This window comes from Danio rerio, chromosome 1 (assembly GCF_049306965.1).
Source record: "Danio rerio strain Tuebingen ecotype United States chromosome 1, GRCz12tu, whole genome shotgun sequence".
Lineage (NCBI taxonomy): Eukaryota > Metazoa > Chordata > Actinopteri > Cypriniformes > Danionidae > Danio > Danio rerio.
The window spans coordinates 20,223,253-20,241,434 of record NC_133176.1 but is presented as its reverse complement, the minus strand read 5'-3'; the positions used below and the strand labels follow the sequence as shown (position 1 = coordinate 20,241,434).

Below are 18,182 nucleotides of genomic sequence, written 5' to 3'. Positions count from 1 at the left end.
GTCAAATGTTTAAAAATACAAGCGCAGCCATTTAAAGCTCATTTGTGGTGAATGATGTCAGAATTTACCGGTATTTTGGAATGGATGTGTGAATGCTCTTTTCCGGAAAATTTCCGTAACGTCCTCGCCTGTGTGAACAGCGCTTTTTTGAATATACCGGTAAAGTCGTTCCGGAAATTTTCCGGATATTTACCGGTATCACTGTGTGAAAGGGGCTATTGTCAAACCATTCCATGTGAATTTTGTAGTTTAACTTTAATCAACCAAAGCTCATAGAACACTTTTTTTGTGCATCACAACAAATATTAATGTGCTTATGTGTGTCATGAGGATCCACTATTGCACGATATTGGAAAAATCTGACATTGTAATATTTCGTTTTGTTGTCATTTATATTGCAATGTAAACTTATTCTTACCAGATGAATTGAATAGCTTATTTGGAAATATTTCATATAGTTAAATAGATGTGTAGGGTGTTTGCATAAATTATAATAAATTATAAGCATGTATAAATACACCAGAGCATAGATGAAAGTTAAATAAACAGTGCTTGGTGTTTTTCTGTGAAGTGAAACAGTATACAGTAATTGAACAATCAAACATATAATAACATGGTCATGATTGTATAAACAATTAAAAAACAAACAAAAAAATATTTATCTTTTTTTATCTTTTTAATATTTAATAAATAATTAATTCTGCGATTTGACTATTGCAGATACACACATTGTGATATAGATGCTTAATGGTTTTCAAAGAGACAAACAGTATCTGGGCACAAGAATTGAATAATAAAATGTAAAATAAAACTGTATAGTCATTATTGTCTTAATTCAGTAAAATTATTCCTCATTATAAAAGTACTTTTATTGTGCCTTAAAGGTGCAGTAGGTTATCTGCCAAAATGCTAACCGCTTAGCATATTATCTTTGGACGGCAGGGAGGGACTGTGATTCAAAGCCACACTTCCTGAAATCGCGAGCGCGCGCACCGCGTCACAACAGCAGACAGACAACCCACTAGTTCATGTCATTCGCCAGTTAGATAATGCCAGCGCCGTGCAGGAATTACATATATTACTTATCCACACTTGCATGCTATTTCAGAGCGAATATTCAGAGTAGCATGGTAAACAGTATAGGAAAGCTGTCAATGTTCAAAAATGACCCAATGTGAATATAAAAGAAACATCAGCTCAATAAAGCAGGAAAGCGCTATTTACTGATGTTTGTTGTTAAACTAAATATAAATCTACATTATCCATGCTGTAAAAGGTCCTTATGAAACTGAAAATAATCACATCAATCTTTCACAGGGAGATTTCAGTGGCTGAACAACATGTCTGTTCATATAGGTCATTCATAACAGAACACAATCTAACATAAGTTATACATAGTTTTAAAACAGAACATTACCTGTCTAACAGTAATACTTCAGCCATGGTCTCGTCCTTCCTCCAGCGTGCTAAAATAACTCCAATATTGATTCAGGATTTTAAAAGTTTCAATTCAGCATTTGATTTCTCCTGGTCTGTCTCATGACCGCGCGGCCGCTTATGCAGACGGGCACACGCAGAAGTCCGAATCTACATTTGCAGTCTGAGCTGCTTATCAGAATTATGGGAGATGTCAGTCTGACTCTATTTAATTAGATTAAATCATTAATGGACTGTGAAGAGACTTTCAACCAGCACAACAAAAAATGTTTCTGAAGACAATCACCTACTGCATCTTTAATGCTTTAAACTCTCTTGAAATGCCTTTCAAACACATGCAAATGATAAACTTTCACTCTGTTATGGTTATACTTTGCAAAGACTCCACAAACTGCGTATATTCACAACTGTTGTGCTGATCAACTACAATCCCAACTCAACATATAGCATATAGCTTAGCATATCCTGCTGTTTGTCTTTGCGACATATTTACTCCATCATCTCCATTTACTTGTTATTCAAAAGAAATGTATTTTTTAAATGCTACTTTAGTTCTATTTCACTATCAGACGCCAGTGCAAGTGGCCTGACAAAGTGTGTGTTTGCAGACAGCTGCAGCATTTAGCTATAGCCATATTTTTCTACTAATCAAATCTTTAATTCACTGGCATGCGGAGCTAAGTCGACGTCTACTTCAGCAGTGTCCATAGAGAAAAAAAAAACAGGCTAACCCAGAAGAAACAGCGAACGTTGAGAAAAATACTTCAGGCCTAATAAGCACAGGCATATGACCAGGAAGACTATGCAGTTCCACCACAATTTTGATTTCTGTTTTGTCACATAACCCTGCCCCTAATTTGCATGGTCTATCGAGGGCCATAAACATTCTAAAATAGTACCCTTAAATCCTTCTGGAAGGCTGATTTCATGTGAACTAGCCTTGGATAGTATGTGTCACAGTTAAAGATATTGTAACCAGTTTTGTTAAATTTCTCAGATGAATAATGTAATACAATTTTGTAAATGCAAGTTAGCAAGAATTGAAGCTGGTGGACATCACTCGTATAGGTTTGAAACACACAATCAATGCTGCATTAAACAAATTACCAAGCAAGTTTAGATATTTTCCAAAAACCATTATTAGAAAAATGATTTATTCTATATAAACAATCCATTTTATGTAAAGGTTGAGCATTCTGTCATTCTCAATGAATTAGGAATTCGTTTTTCTGCAAAGTTTCAAAGCATTTACTGTTTGTCAAGTCAAGTGCACTTGTGTATGTTTAAAAAAAATGCTACTTCAGTTCTATTTCACTGTTAAAAGTGTCTTGTTAATGGCTAAAGAGTGTATGTATTTGCATTGGGTATCTGCAACATTTAGTTCCACCACAATTCTGGTTCTAGTTTGTAATTTAATACTTCCCCTTTTGCATGGTACATTGAGGGACATAAACATTACTAAAACAGTACACTATTTAGTGTCCTCAGGCTGATTTTATGTGCACTAGTGTCAAAACTAATGTCACAATTAAAAGGGCTGTAACTAATTTTGTTGAATTTCTCTAAAAAAAACTAAAAAAAAAAAAGCAATTTCTTTGCTTAGCAAAAATCGGGTCATTTGACATAAACAATAATGATTTTACATAAAACATATCTTTTGAAGACACACAGTTAATAATTAGAATAATTACCAAGCAAGTTTGCTATGCAACCCAAGTAAAAATCAGAGATCTATTCAATAAATCACCTGAAGTCAAAGTCATTTTAACAGCATAGAAACAAAACAAACTACTGGACTAACAAGTGAACTAACCAAAGTAAGGCTTTTGTTCACGATTTTTAAATTATTTTTAAGCGTGATTAACACCCTTAGAAAATCACCCGAATCAATCCTAATTATTATTATTTTTTTCGAATAGAGCTGGTAAGCCATCTGGTGATATTGTATTCATATCGCAATACATATTGCAGATGTCAGATTTTCTTAATATCGAGCAGCTCTATTGCAAACATACTATAAAATAAATTTATCCAAGTAAATCTCATTCCCAGTTTAATGTCACTAAAAGAATTCTCAATCTTTACACACAATATACAAAATTGACTCAAAATATTTGAAGTGAAATGTGAGAACTTTAACAAAATTAGTTACAGCATTTTTCATAAGGATTTTTGGTAAAATATCTGAAGTAGGGCATGATTAATCGAAAAAAGTTTGCGATCTCAATTCGACCCTGCACATAATCTTAATTCAGCATCTCTGCGATTCAGCCATTTTTATTTTCAGGGTCAGAAGAGAAGCGTAAAGGCGGTCGTACAAGTCTTCACATTGTTTTATGTACATTGCTCAGCAACATGGACACATTTAAATGGTGTTAAAAGTGGCGCATACTATACTGTATTTATAAGGTATAATTCACCAAAAAAAAAAATTATGTCTTTATGTGAATGTGTATTCGTGGCTGTGAAATCGCACGTAATTTGTTTCTACCCAGAGGATGTGTGCGTGTCCGCCAATAATGTCTACTTTAGGTAACAGAACCTGCTTCTAGGCTGTGAATAACAAGAAGCAAAGTTGTAAATAACGTTGCACTGAGCGATCATTTTGGAGCGATGATTTGCATGTGTATGTATATATATATATATATATATATATATATTTATTATACATAGCTAACATAAAGTGTTGTGAATAAAAATACACATTTACTGGGTCAGTAAACCTACTTTAGCTTATATAATGTTAAATATAATGCAAAAGGAAATCTGATCATTGTATATGTTTTATTTTACCAGTAAAAAAAAAGGGCCTACTAATGTTGTCAGTGACAAATGACAAGCACATGTCTAAAACATAATAGTTCAACTTTAGAATTATGAATACTTGTATTACGATGGATTTACTTTATTGTGTATTATCAACCAGGGCATATTCAATCTGAAGTGAAAATGCCAACTTTGGCGAATATTCGTCTTTGGTGGTAAATGCTGCAGTATTTTCATGGTTTTTAGTATTAAAGAAGTAAAATGTATGGGGTGGAATTCTTTGTTAATGTGGAAAAGCCTTTTTATTCATAATTTGACAAATTGGCAACTGTAACTCTGTTGTTGTGCATACTTGTGCACAATTTGTCTCATGGACAGGATTGATAGATCAAATTATGTGTTATTTCCATCCAGTGAACCAGAAAAAAAACATCCTAAATCGTTGGAACCAAGCCCTAAGGTAATCTTGTTCATTATTGTACTTTTTAGACTTCTTGACCACAGTGGTCTTTTACCCTTTAGTCTAAGCAATTTAACAATTCTCTAGATAAATACACCTTTGAGACAAAATATTATGACCTTCCTAATAATAATATGCTGTTGGTTTGTATGCCTCTAAAACTGTGCTGACCCACTAAGGCATGAGTCGTGTCTTAATATGTTTACTTGTTTGTACTTGCTTTCTTGTGTTCTCGTGAAATTTCATCAGCTGTTGCCAAAGTGGTGTTCCAGTTCAAAGTTCACATTTAGCCAAGTACAAATCACAGATATATTCTTGCATCAGGAGGAGACATGTGAACTCCTGATAGTCAGGTATCCAATAATGCATCTCGGCCCAAACATGGAAAGTCAATACAGTGTTTGGGGTTCTGTCATGATTTGGTGAGTTACCCATATGCACGGCCATATTGGTGATACTCAGATGTAAACAACAGCTTTTTAGGATCGGATGTTCTGCATATGATGCTAGGCCTATTCATACACGAATGAAAAAAAATGTGTGAAAGCTGCTAAATCAGAGAGAAGATGCTAACTAGTAGGAATTTAATAAGATATTTATGAGCAGTGTTAATTATGATAAATATACTTGAATGAAACTTAGCAAACAAGATAAACTTGTGAAACAAGATGAACAAGATGAAACTTGTTGTCAAGATTATTTCCCTGGAAATCCTGGTTTTCTTTATTCTGCTTGATTTGTGATATTGTATAGCAATATAAAAATCTTTTTTTTTTCCTGGTTCGATCGATTATTACAGCCCATCACCTGACAATAATCATTTTAAACAGCAATAATCAGCAAAACATGAGAGTTTCATTTGGTTCAGTCTGTGCCATTGTTCTGTTCCTCTAATATGGCCAATTAATGATGCATCATGAACACTATGGTAGATGGGAAAACCAGCAAAAATGTTCAAATACTACACAAAGGGATATAGGAATATAGTAATTTTTAAACTTAAATTATTAGTTGGAACTCAACTCTCTGTAGCTGTTAACATGCTGTGTAGTTCATCTTGTCGAGGCAATCTTTGGTCGTATAAAACAATTATTTTTCTCAATTAAACTGTTTTGGCTGACTTGCAAAGTAAAAATTGATCATTTTATATATTTATATGCTGCTATTGTATTGTACTAGTGCTGATTTTGTATGCTTGACTGAATTATTGGGATATATTCGGGTGCTCGTAGAAGAGATGACTTTTCAGTAGCGGTTTGAATGTCATTAATGTATCAGTAGTTCATGTGGGATTGGGAAGATCGTTCCACCAGTGTGGAACAGTGAAGGAAAAAATTCAGGAAAGTGATTTAAAGTCTCTCTGTGATGGTCTTATGAAAACAACGCCATTGTCTTATAGGCATGGGATAATAACCGTTTTTAATGTATAACACGGTTTGGAAAAGTCAAGGTTTTAAAACTGCCAAAACTTTTTGTAATACTGTTCCTAAGGTATGTGTAAGATTTTTTTATTTACATTTTTTATCTAAAGATACTGTTTTAAATTGTAAAGAAATCTGTGTTTTTGACTCTAATGAAGTCAGCAGAAGTTTATATTATGTAGCCTAAGCCTGACATGTTTACTGTTCCAAAACATCATAAATCTTTCAAAAAATAAAATATATTGTTTTAAAAAAAGTTTAAAAAGTATTTGATTTTTACCCAGACATTTAAAAAGAATATATTTTAGAGCAGTGAGCACAATATCGTGATAATGTGAAATCGTGATATTTTTATCCAAGGTTATCATATCGTCAGAATCTCATACTGGCTTATTTTGTCTTATAAGCCATAGTCTTTTGGAGGGGCTATAAACAATAATGACTATTGTGTATTTATAATATTGCTGCAACAACCATTCAATAAAATCTGTAGTTATCGATAATTAAAATTCATTGTCATCCGGGCTCCTCTCATGATTGAGGAGCTTGACAACAAGATACAAAGCTGTTTGCGCAGTGCACCCATAGAACTCCATGGCATGGGAGAATTTTACATTAAATGCCTCTCAGAAGACCGTAACCTGCATGCTATTTGTCAAAATTGTATAGTTTAAGTCAGTGTTTCTCAACCATGTTCCTGAAGGACCACCATCTCAGCACATTTTCCACGTCTCCTTAACGAAACACACCTGATTCAGATCATCAGCTCATTAGCAGGAAGACCTGTAATGGGTGTGACAGACAAAGGAGACATCCAAAACATGTAGTGTTGGTGGTCCTCCAGGAACGTGGTTGAGAAACACTGGTTTAAGTGCTTTTAAATGCTTATAACATGCTGATAAAAAAATGTTGCTAGTTAGTTCATTTATTATTTTGATATTTGATCAAATGTTGTTGCTTTATGCGTTATTGTCAGCATGTTTATGTCCTAATTTTATAATATGAATTTAGTAGGAGCACAACACTTGCTTTGCTTTTTTAATATATATTTTGCATATTTAGAGATGTTTCACTCTTCAAAACCAATTTGTTTTTCATTTAAGATTTAACATGTCTAAAATGTTTTAAGGATACTTTTATGCATAAATAATACCCTGATTTGTGTTTTTTTATAGTTATAATAAGCAAAGCGTAACATTTTAAAAAGTTTATATTATATTAATCAGATTAATAATCACCCAACTCATAGATTATCAAAATAATCGTTAGCTGGGGTCTATTATTGTTCAATGTAGCCACTTTTGATGGTGGACAGTGGTCAGCATAAACATTTTAGGCACTCTGATTAATCTGCAACTTCATGCACTGCAGAGTTTAAGGCACACATGTTTTGCCAGTGCTGACAGGGAGCAACTCAACCTTAGGGCCTAAACAAAACCTCTCATTATTCCTTCCCATTTCTCCTGCATTCACTTAGATTACTAGAGCTGCTTATTTGCTTATCATCAAATATACATAAATTCGCTAATTTCGCTGTTTACATCAGAGTAAACGATTCACAATGTAAATAAAAGTGCACCAATTAAGTCATCTTGTCTCTAGCATAGTTTCAGTGTAAAATATTTGTATTTCCCTACTGCTAAGAACATCATGAGGAAATGACGGTGTGAGTTTATTGTTCTTCTGTCATGTATCTCAGCTCTGTCTCAACTAAATGTGGTAGTGTTTTGCAAGATGTGGTTTCGGGCAAGTCTGCAGTAGTTTCTGTCCCAGCATAGCACTATTAATGTTATAAGATCTGAACACTCCACTGGAGGAGTAACATTTGCACTCAGATTTCCCTTATGATAATATAATTGAAGGTTCTGAAATTATATTTTCATCACTTGTACAGTTAGAGCTTCTGAATTTGCAGCTATAAAGCTTTTATGCTTTTCTCAAACTGTTTATTTTACTGTTTCTACTTTTTATAGGTATATATTAGGAGTGCAACAACACAGACTTTTCACCTTTCTGTTTTTGTTTTAAGGTCACAGTTTTGGTACGGCTCGGTATATGTTCAGTAATAAAAGCACTGTCAAGTAAAAACAAACAAAAGAAAAAAAAACTACAAGTATACAAATATAATACAAAATTATGAATACAATATATCAAGAATGATATAAAAAATGCTTTTTAGGTTTTTCATGTATATAATACACAAAAAAAACATACAGTATCATCAATGTATAAATGAAATAGCTGTTAGCTGTTATTGAGCTACAGTAACCTATATAGCTATTCAGTCAAGAGAAGAATGAGTGATTAATATTAATGTTAGTTTGATTAATATAAAAAAAACTGACTGCAGGAATGAGATGTTTTTACTTTAAGATGCTGCACAGATTAGAGCTGTAATCGGGCCATAAAAGTTAGGCCCGACAGAATTATGCCCCAGCCCGACAAGTGCAGTTTGATTGACAGCTTTTAAAAGAACCTGTTTACAGCCAGACATTATTCAGATGTGCATATGCGGCACACAGCTTTTTTTTTTTTTTAACCTTTTTACAAGAATCATTCTTTTATATGTGTTTTAAAGAAATGTATTCATAACAAGGGTATAGGCCACTTAGAAGTTGGAACAAAGAAATTAAATAAATCCTCTGTAACATCGTAACAAATCTCAGCACTCCAAATAGGCCTATAGGTACATACACTTAGCCTTTAAATCGGCCAATGCCCCAATAAAAATAGGTGTTTCTTAACAAATTAAATTCAAATAAATTCTAAATTATGACGGGTATTTGGCAAAAACTAAATTAAGATAAAGACTCTGCAGGATTTGTTTTGCCACTTCTCTTCACAATCAGGTCTTAAGGCGACAGAAGCTGAATGATAAAAGAATAACAACACTAGCCTATATACTGTCTACATTATGCTTTTATGATTGGATTCATATTTATTTATAATTTGAATATTCTTTACTCACCAAGATTAGGCCTTGTAAACGTGTTTTTGTAGAGGAACATTTTTTGAATTGTGCTCATTGATGGTGCGTCCAGTAGCACCGAACACCCTTTCACTGCTGCTGCTTCTGGCCAGGATGCATACTGATCTGGCTAATTTTGCAAGTTTTGGGTACGATTGTTTGTTCGTCTTCCAAGCCAAGAACATCCATTTCATTTCTCATGACATCGGTTTCAATGTAGCGAGTGACCTCGTCATTTTCCCTGTCAGCTTGCTGTACATTTTCCCACTCCGCAAAATTAACTCTTTTTGACTACTCCGTCATCATTTGTTTCTCCTTTGCAGGGATGGGTTTTGACTAGGGATGCTCAAAATAATTGATTAACCGTTAACCGAAAGGGTGCGTTTGTGACCGATTAATGCTATCAGTTAAACGATTAAAATTATTATTTTATATATTTTTAGTTTGGCTACATAAGGGGCCGATTGAATGCACCTTTGCGTTAAAAGGGGCATCTTTTGCACGCGGCTCATCCCAGAGCAGCAGTTTGTGTTGTCAAGACAACTACAGAGAACTTTTAAAGAGCTTGGTTTCCGCTACATTCTTCCATGGCGGGGAACAAAATGCATCCCGCCACGGCTACATTACCCATTCAAAACATTCAGTTATTGTTGTTGTTGTTTTTAATAGCGGATTATAATCTCATCAAAACGTATTAAAAGGTAAGTGGATTATAACAGCGCAAACTTTTTTGTAACCGTATAGTGCTGTGCTCTATTGTTTAATCCTTTGGGGTTAGGTGCTGACTGACTGACTGACTGACAGGTGCGCGATGCGTGAGGTCAGCAAACACGCAGAAGCTTTCAGTTAAGATGAACACAGTTTCTATAGTTATACTTTATTTATAGATAAAGTATGACTTTGCATATAATCACTGCATATATATCATGCTGGAGTTTATAGCCGTTTCGCTTTACTTCAGGACGCATTATTGCCGCTCTGAAGGTCTAATCGCTGTTTTAAGTTAACCAGAGCTGTATGAATTTACAAATCTTGAATATCATAATATTATTAAATATTACAATCTTTAAAATAATGATTTCTAAAAAAAATGTAAAAAGGTTTTGTGATTATAATAATACAAGCAAATAAATGCATATTTTCCGTGGAGCAAGTGATTTGAAGAAGTCTGCTATTTTATTTGACGGAAGACAAAAATATGATTGGAAAAAAACAGCCTATGCCGGCATTAAAAATAATCAGTCAGTGTTTTCGATTTGTAATATAAATTAATTATTTAAGTGGAAAATAATTTAGGGCAGTCCTATTTATTTTATTCATTTTATTTAGTTTATTCTGTTCTTCTGTGCTAAACACTGCAGGTGCGTGAAAATGCTCTGTTGTATTGTTCTATTATTAATATGCTAGCATATAAAAATAAATCAGTATTTTATGCAATATTTAATGTGTCAGACACAAAATAGACACGTCAATTTGTTTAATATAAAATGAATAGTAATCTGACCAGTTAACCGTTAATAACCGATTAATGAGCGGCGGTTGTCGGTTAGCAAAATTAACCGAAATGAGCATCCCTAGTTTTGACATTGTAACAAACTATTTGATTATTTTCTCGTGTTAATCAAAATACATCACATGCACCACGCAAGCCGGACCCCAAGCCCATCCTGACTCAGTCTAAAATAATAGAAATTAAGCACGGTCCTGTCAGGTTCATGCAAAGATCTTTAGCTCTGATACGCAATTTCCCAAATGTTTACTTTCCAAAGCATAACAGGTTGAATTCTGGATACAATGGATATAATTACTGGTCATTATTGGATTTTACTGCATAAAGAGTTTTTAGGCGCCTCTCAAATCTTCCTTTACAGAAAAAAAGTGTCAAATATGCATCTCCTGTGCTTCAATCACATGCTAGTCATGGAACATGTGTAACACGTGAACACAAATGAAACGTTTGCTTTTGGCATATTTTCATGTAAAATGACTGAAAAAGTTTCCACTGAAGAATTTTTCCACAAGTAATGCTCAAGTGACATTCATGGTTTTTCTGTCATTGATAGATGCCATTAAATAACTTATTTTTTTGAGTATGTCTGACTGAAATGGCTAACTGAATATTTTCATGATGTACTGTATGTAGGTGTAGTTTGCGTCACTTGCATGACCTCATTCTTTCTCTCTCACTTTTGCATCTGTTCTCCAGGTTCCAGAGATCATCAGCACTCTCAGACAGGCTGGCAAAAGCTCTGCCCGGCAAGAAGACACTCCATCACTGCCTAGCAACGGTCAATCAGATGCCTCCAGCTCCACGGCAACAGCAGCTGATGCAGCCACAGCCTTCGCTAAAAAGTTTGAGGTGTTGTTCTGCGGGCGAGTGGTGGTGGCCCATAAGAAAGCACCTCCTGCACTAATAGATGAGTGTATAGAGAAGTTTGGACGTGTCAGTGTTACAGGCTCACTTGCAGCGGGCATCAGGCGGGCGTTTTCACTCAATCAGGTTACAGTATTTACGTATTTATTTAATGTATGAACACAGTACTAGATTGTGAACATCTTACATTTGGCATGTCAACATCTTACATTTAAAACATTTATTTTATTATTCATTCATTCATTCATTTATTTTCTTTTCGGCTTTAGTCCCTTTATTAATCTGGGGTTGCGACAGCGCATTGAACTGCCAACTTATCTAGCATATGTTTTACACAGTGGATGCCCTTCCAGCTGCAACCCATCTCTGGGAAATATCCAGACACACTAATTCACACACAAACACTACGGACAATTTAGCCAACCCAATTCACCTGTACCGCATGTCTTTGGACTGTGGGAGAAAACGGAGCACCCGGAGGAAACTTAGGCAAACACGAGGAAGAACATGCAAACTCCACACAGAAATGCCAACTGACCCAGCCGAGGCTCGGACCAGCGACCTTCTTGCTGTGAGGCGACAGCACTACCTACTGTGCCACTACGTCACCTTATTTTATTATATTGTATTTTATTATGTTGTATTATTCATTTATTAATTTTCTTTTGGGCTTAGTCCCTTCAATAATTCGGGGTCGCCACAGCGGAATGAACCGCTAACTTATCCAGCATATGTTTTTACGCAGCAGATGCCCTTCCAACTGCAACCCATCTCTGGGAAACACATACACACTCACATACACACTCATACACTACAGTCAATTGTAACATACCCAATACCTGTACCGCATGTCTTTGGACTTGTAGGGGAAACCGTTGCACCCAGAGGAAGCCCACGCGAACACGGGGAGAACATGCAAACTTCACACAGAAACGTCAACTGACCCAGCCGAGACTCAACCAGTGACCTTCTTGCTGTGAGGCGAACGTGCTACACACTGCGCCACCGCGTTGTCCTATATTATATTATATTATATTATATTATATTATATTATATTATATTATATTATATTATATTATATTATATTATATTATATTATATTATATTACATTATATTATATTATATTATATTATATTATATTATATTATATTATATTATATAGTTTTTAATATAATATAAGTGTTTTTGCTATGTATTTATTATGTATGTATAAATAATATTTCACACATGCATGCATATATTTGAGAAAATGTTTAGTTATGTTTAGATATTTAAAATGCATGTATATAATACATAATATATTTAAATTTTAGGGGTGTCAAAAATAATTGTTTCTTTGATGCACCGCGATGCAGACATGGACAATTCGGTTTCGGTTCATTAATAGATCATCACCGGGTTATTATGTGCTGACGTCATTTATCTCTTATGCACATATTTCATGTCGCGGTAGAATAGTATTCGAACAAGGCGAGGACAAGTAAATAAAATGCTCCAACTACTTAAAAAACAGACAATTTTGCATAATTCACTGCTAGTGAGTTTTCTGGACAGTCTTTCAACACAACGCTACTGTAGAGTGAGTTTTCTTTATGTTGCCTATCATGGATCAGCTGTGATAGCTGATGTGCGCTTTATTATGCGCATATTTACTGCTACCACCCATTCTTTATTGTTCGCGTAACTCATCGGTGAACAGCGTTGATAGTTTTAGAGCCAATCACAGCCCTTCCTGTTGATCCTGTGAACACATACCAATCATGGGGATGTAAGAACACGCTCAACAATGCTTAACAAGCAGCATATTATTTCCATTAGTTTATTTGCTTATTTGCTACAAGCTAATCTACAGTTTACTGCAGTTCTTATATTAAAAGTAATATACTGTATAAATGTATTTAAACATTTTAATTTAAGAATTGTTGTGTTGAGAAGAAAAAAATATAATTGTGTATTGAAAGCATTGTCAATCCATTGTGATGCACCGAGATATCAAATTTAACCAAATCGATGACATGATAATCGTAACCGTACCATGAGACCAGTGTAGGTTCACACCCCTAATAAATTTAAATATATATGTGTGTCTAACATTTTTCTTTTATAGTTTTGTTTATATGTATGTGTGTATTACATATACATAATAAATATATAAAAAGTACACTCGCATATCATGTCAAAACAAAGATTTTACTTATTAATCGCATTTAATCTTTGCCTAGCACTAATGTTTTGTGGTTTTGTTTAGTTTTTTTTGTTTAGTTTCCTTTATTCTTTTTTTGTTTTGTTTTGTTTTGTTTTTGTTTCTTTACCACATGCTGTGATTTTATAATCGAGTGACTTGGAAATTAAAGTCAGCATGTATTGGTGCCAGATGAGAGTGACAGTTTTTGTGTAGCCCATTTACAACATGCTGGTAGTTTCAATTTCACTTTGAATATGTTTGTTTATTATTGATGCTCATAATAAGTGTTGTTATTATAATCTAGCATAGATATTTTACTTCCCTTTATTCTGGATTCTGTTAAATTTAAGGATGTGTTGTGCAGTGAAGCAAAGTAAAACGCAAGTGTTTGTAAATTTTTACTTTTTAACAAAATCATTTTTATAACATGATTATTTATATTAACAGATACTTTTGATTCACTTTTCTAGGTGGTGAATGGAACAAATGAGGGTGATGGAGGAGGAAAGCGACCTTTGTTTTTTAAAAGAGATCAAAGTTTTCCATTTCTGCAGGCATTGGATGAGAACGGCCTCTCACCGGAGCTCCAGCGACGGGCAGCAGACGGAGCCACTGGCGTTCAACCTACCAGTCTACAGGAGAACAGAACCATGCTGTTTACAGTTAGTGATACACACACACACACACACACACACAGCCCTCACACATGCACCAGCATAAACAACAGAATCAAAGGTGATATAATCATACCTTATATGATGATTCTTTTTGCATATATATATATATTTATATATTTATATATATATATATATATATATATATATATATATATATATATATATATATATATTACACACACACACACACATTTAATATTTTCATTCTTACAAATCAGGTAATAAATAAACAAACTGTTTTCTCAATGTTTGCATTGTGATATGTTGCTTATCATGAGGTAGTTTACTGACATTATAAGCATTCTGTAGCTTTGTTTCAAATGGATCTTTGTAATGCGAAATCTGCTTTCCTTATTAAATCTCTGTGTTGGCACATTACCCACATAATCCAATACCAGACCTAAAGGAGCTCAGTGTCTTTGCTCATGAGAAACTGCCAATTTTGGAATTATATTATGGTTCTCCTAAATGTTATATTTATGTTACATGAACATGTCAATAAACACAAAATTGGCCTGGAGGTCCTTCAGAATCCAGTTTGAACGTCTCCTAAAGGCTTTTAAAGCAGTTCTCTGTTGATATACAGCGTGCAGATACAGTAAACATCTTAAAGTGCACTTTCTTTGGTGTTGTCACTGTGACTTGTAGTAGTTGTAAATTGGTAAGTGTGTGGAAGTTCAGCATTCTTCATACTTGTGTTGACATTAGGCATGCTCAAATTGATCATGTGAGATTGGTATTGGGCATTAATGACATTCTGTGACTCGATACATTTTCATAAAATTCGATTGATCTCATTAACTGATTAATTAACTGAGCAATTTGGCTTTAACAACAAGCGACATCTGAAAGACAACATACAAACTAGCCTGATAGACACTCATTGGCCACAACTTTCTCTGTGTTTCAGCAAAATGGAATGATTTTAGTGACATCTTGTTTTGACACATGTTTTAGGAAAAAGTTTTTTAAAAACTCAACAATACACTCACAAATCGACTAACCTTTTGTTATGCTGGGGGCTGTTTTTGGCCCAATTGACTTCCATAATAACAATATATTTTGATTACAAAGCCATGACACAATTTTATTATGTTTTCTTGATTGTTGGTGGTTTTCTTTCTTTGGAAGAGGTAAAATGTTCAATTTTCTACTATTGATTAACAGTTGCAGTGCAAAAAAGCTTAAGTTTCTGGCATTTATATGGAGTAAAGTGAGTGTGAGTGTTTAAGAGTGTAGTAACAGTTGAAAGTTGAGAGAACATAATCAAAAGTAATCAAAATAAGTGTATTTATGCACACACTAAAATTTGCTGTTCACTATATAGAACTCCATGTAAAAGTCATACACTTTTTTGCACAGTCCTATCTAAAGGGTTAAAGGTGCCAGCTAATGATCAACAATTAAAAATTAAAAATTTAATTTTTGTCTTCTAACAATCAAGACAATCATATGGTGTCATGGCTTTGCAATCAAAAATGTCAGAATAATGGAAGACAATGGGGCAAAAACAACCACTAGCATAACAAAAGAATAGTTAATTTGAACAATACAAAAGGGTTAAATGTGTTGAGTCTGTGCTCTCGCTGACTGAATTGTGCACTGGTTGCAAATGTTTGTCCTCATAAGCAACAAAGCGTTGAAGTGCTGAAAGATTCATTTTGTACTTTCAATGATTCCAACTGAAGTTCTAACGCATCTTGTGAAACCTAAATCAGACATGCCCTTTCTCCAAACACAAAAACCATATGGAAACCAAACAATAATAATAATGTTATAAATAATAATAATAATGGTACAAATAATAATAATAAATAATGTTTTTGTACGTTTTTTTTATTGTTAGTCACATATCAGAGTTGGTGTTTTTGTATTTAGTTGGTATACTAATAATGGAAAGTGTTTTTTTTAAAAGCCCTGATTATTATTTCAAAGCCTGAAAATGTTCTGTGTAATAATTTCTACAATTTTTATTAAAAATATTATACCTCGTTACTATAAATAGTAAAACCAGAGCAACTTGGTCTGTGGTATTGTTTTATCGGTTAATGGTGTTAACAATGGCATTCAATCACATATTTAAAGCTTGAATGATTAGGGTATTTGTGCAGATTTGTAAATGTGAAGTCTTTTTTTTTAGTCATTTTTGTTTCGCATTCAGACAATGAGACACCAATCACGTTCTTTAAGATCCTTATGTGATCTCTCTCTCTCTCTCTGTTTCTCTTTCTCTTTGAACTTTGCTTTTCTTTCCGCTAAGTGGAGGGTGAGATGGCATGTCAGTGTTGTAGCCTGAGGCACATTAGATTCACATTAAACAATTTTGTGCTAAAATAGACACTGCTTTGGTTCACGCAAATCTGTATTCCCACAATGGCATGTATTCAGAGTGTGGACACATGAATCACGCTTAAACTGAATGGATATTGTTGCATAACATAACAATATTAGAACAACCCACAATCATTTTAATTATATATCCCTCATTTTCCAAATAAAGTGTACTTTCTATGCTGCTATAGTTTAAATCTAATTCAATAATTCTTTTTTTTTCGGCTTAGTCTCTTATTTATTAGGGGTCTCCACAGCGGAATGAATTGCCTACTATTCTGCCATAAATTTTACACAGTGGATGTCATTCTAGCTGCAACACTGAATGCGTGAGTGTATTGGTGTTTCCCTGTACAAACACACTCATACACTATGGCCAAATTTAGTTTCTTCAATTCGCCTATAGCGCATGTCTTTGGACTGGAGTACCCAGAGAAAACCCACATGAACATGGGGAGAACATGCAAACTCCACACAGAAAGGCCAACTGGCCCAGCTGGGACTGTGCCACTTCTAATTAAAATGTGGATTGTGCTGTGTTATTTCTTGCTTAAAGCCAAACACAATGTTAGTCAAATCTGTGTAGCACTTCCTGTTTCTCTGGCTGACAGGAAGCTGTCAGCTCCTCTGCAGGAAATTACATAGCAATAATGACACCTTCAACAGCACCACCAGTGTTATGGAATTGCATTTTTGTCACTTTATTCTGCTTCTGTTTGTTAGGTCTTTCGTTAGGAAAGAAGTCATAAAAAATGTGTGTATTTTATTTATTTATGTAATTTATTTATGTTTGTATAAAAGTATTGAATGTAGCTAAAGGTGTACCACAGGGTTTGGTAGAAGGACCTCTTCTTTTTATTGTATTTTTATATAAATATCATTGATCAAAATGTCAAACTTTTATTTCTACGTTGAAGATACGGTTATATACTTGTATAATGATAATACGACCACACTTACAGCCTGGTTATATGTTGTTCATCATAACTTGTTTACTTTAAAAACTAGTTTTAAATGCTAACAAGACAAAACCTACAGTTGTTTTCTAAGTCAAAAACAATCAGTTAGAAAGGTTTGAAATATACTTGCAGAGGTGGCTGGATTGAAACACCATTTACCCACATCACATAAATAGTTAACTCTATGCGACAAACAAAGCGTTATTTAATATTTGTCCAATAATAAAAAACAATATTTTATTAATTATGACAGTTATACACTGTTTCTTTTCAATGGGTTAAAGTAAAAAGACTGTTAAAATGAAAAAGAAGTCTATATCTCTCTTTAATGCTATTCAGCAGTAGGCATGGGATGATAACCGGTTTCAAGGTTTATCACGGTTTGGAAAAGTCACAATTTTAAATGGCTAGAATTTTTTGTTATATCGTTCCAAAGGTATATGTAAGGGTTTTTAAAAAAAAATTTTTTTTTAATAAAAAAAAAGAGAAGAAGTCAATTATTTATTTAAATTATTTACCCTGACATGTTTACTGTCTCTAAATATTATACATGTTTAATTAAATATACTTTGTTCAATAGGTGTAAAAAAGTTGTTGTTTTTT

At 33.9% G+C, this 18,182-nt stretch overlaps 1 protein-coding gene across 17 annotated transcripts in view; it reads left to right on the top strand.

The window, feature by feature from the left end:
- Positions 1-18,182, top strand: part of tbc1d1 (TBC1 (tre-2/USP6, BUB2, cdc16) domain family, member 1) — a 119,688-nt gene that overhangs the window by 43,806 nt on the left and 57,700 nt on the right. For all 17 annotated transcript variants that reach the window (XR_012405831.1, XM_073950080.1, XM_073950072.1 and 14 more), the window contains 2 exons: positions 11,259-11,552; positions 14,083-14,274. Coding sequence is in view for 12 of the 17 variants with exons in the window: in XM_073950080.1 (XP_073806181.1) it covers positions 11,259-11,552; positions 14,083-14,274 (486 nt within the window). In the remaining 5 variants the exon portion in view is untranslated. The remainder of the gene's footprint in view (positions 1-11,258; positions 11,553-14,082; positions 14,275-18,182) is intronic.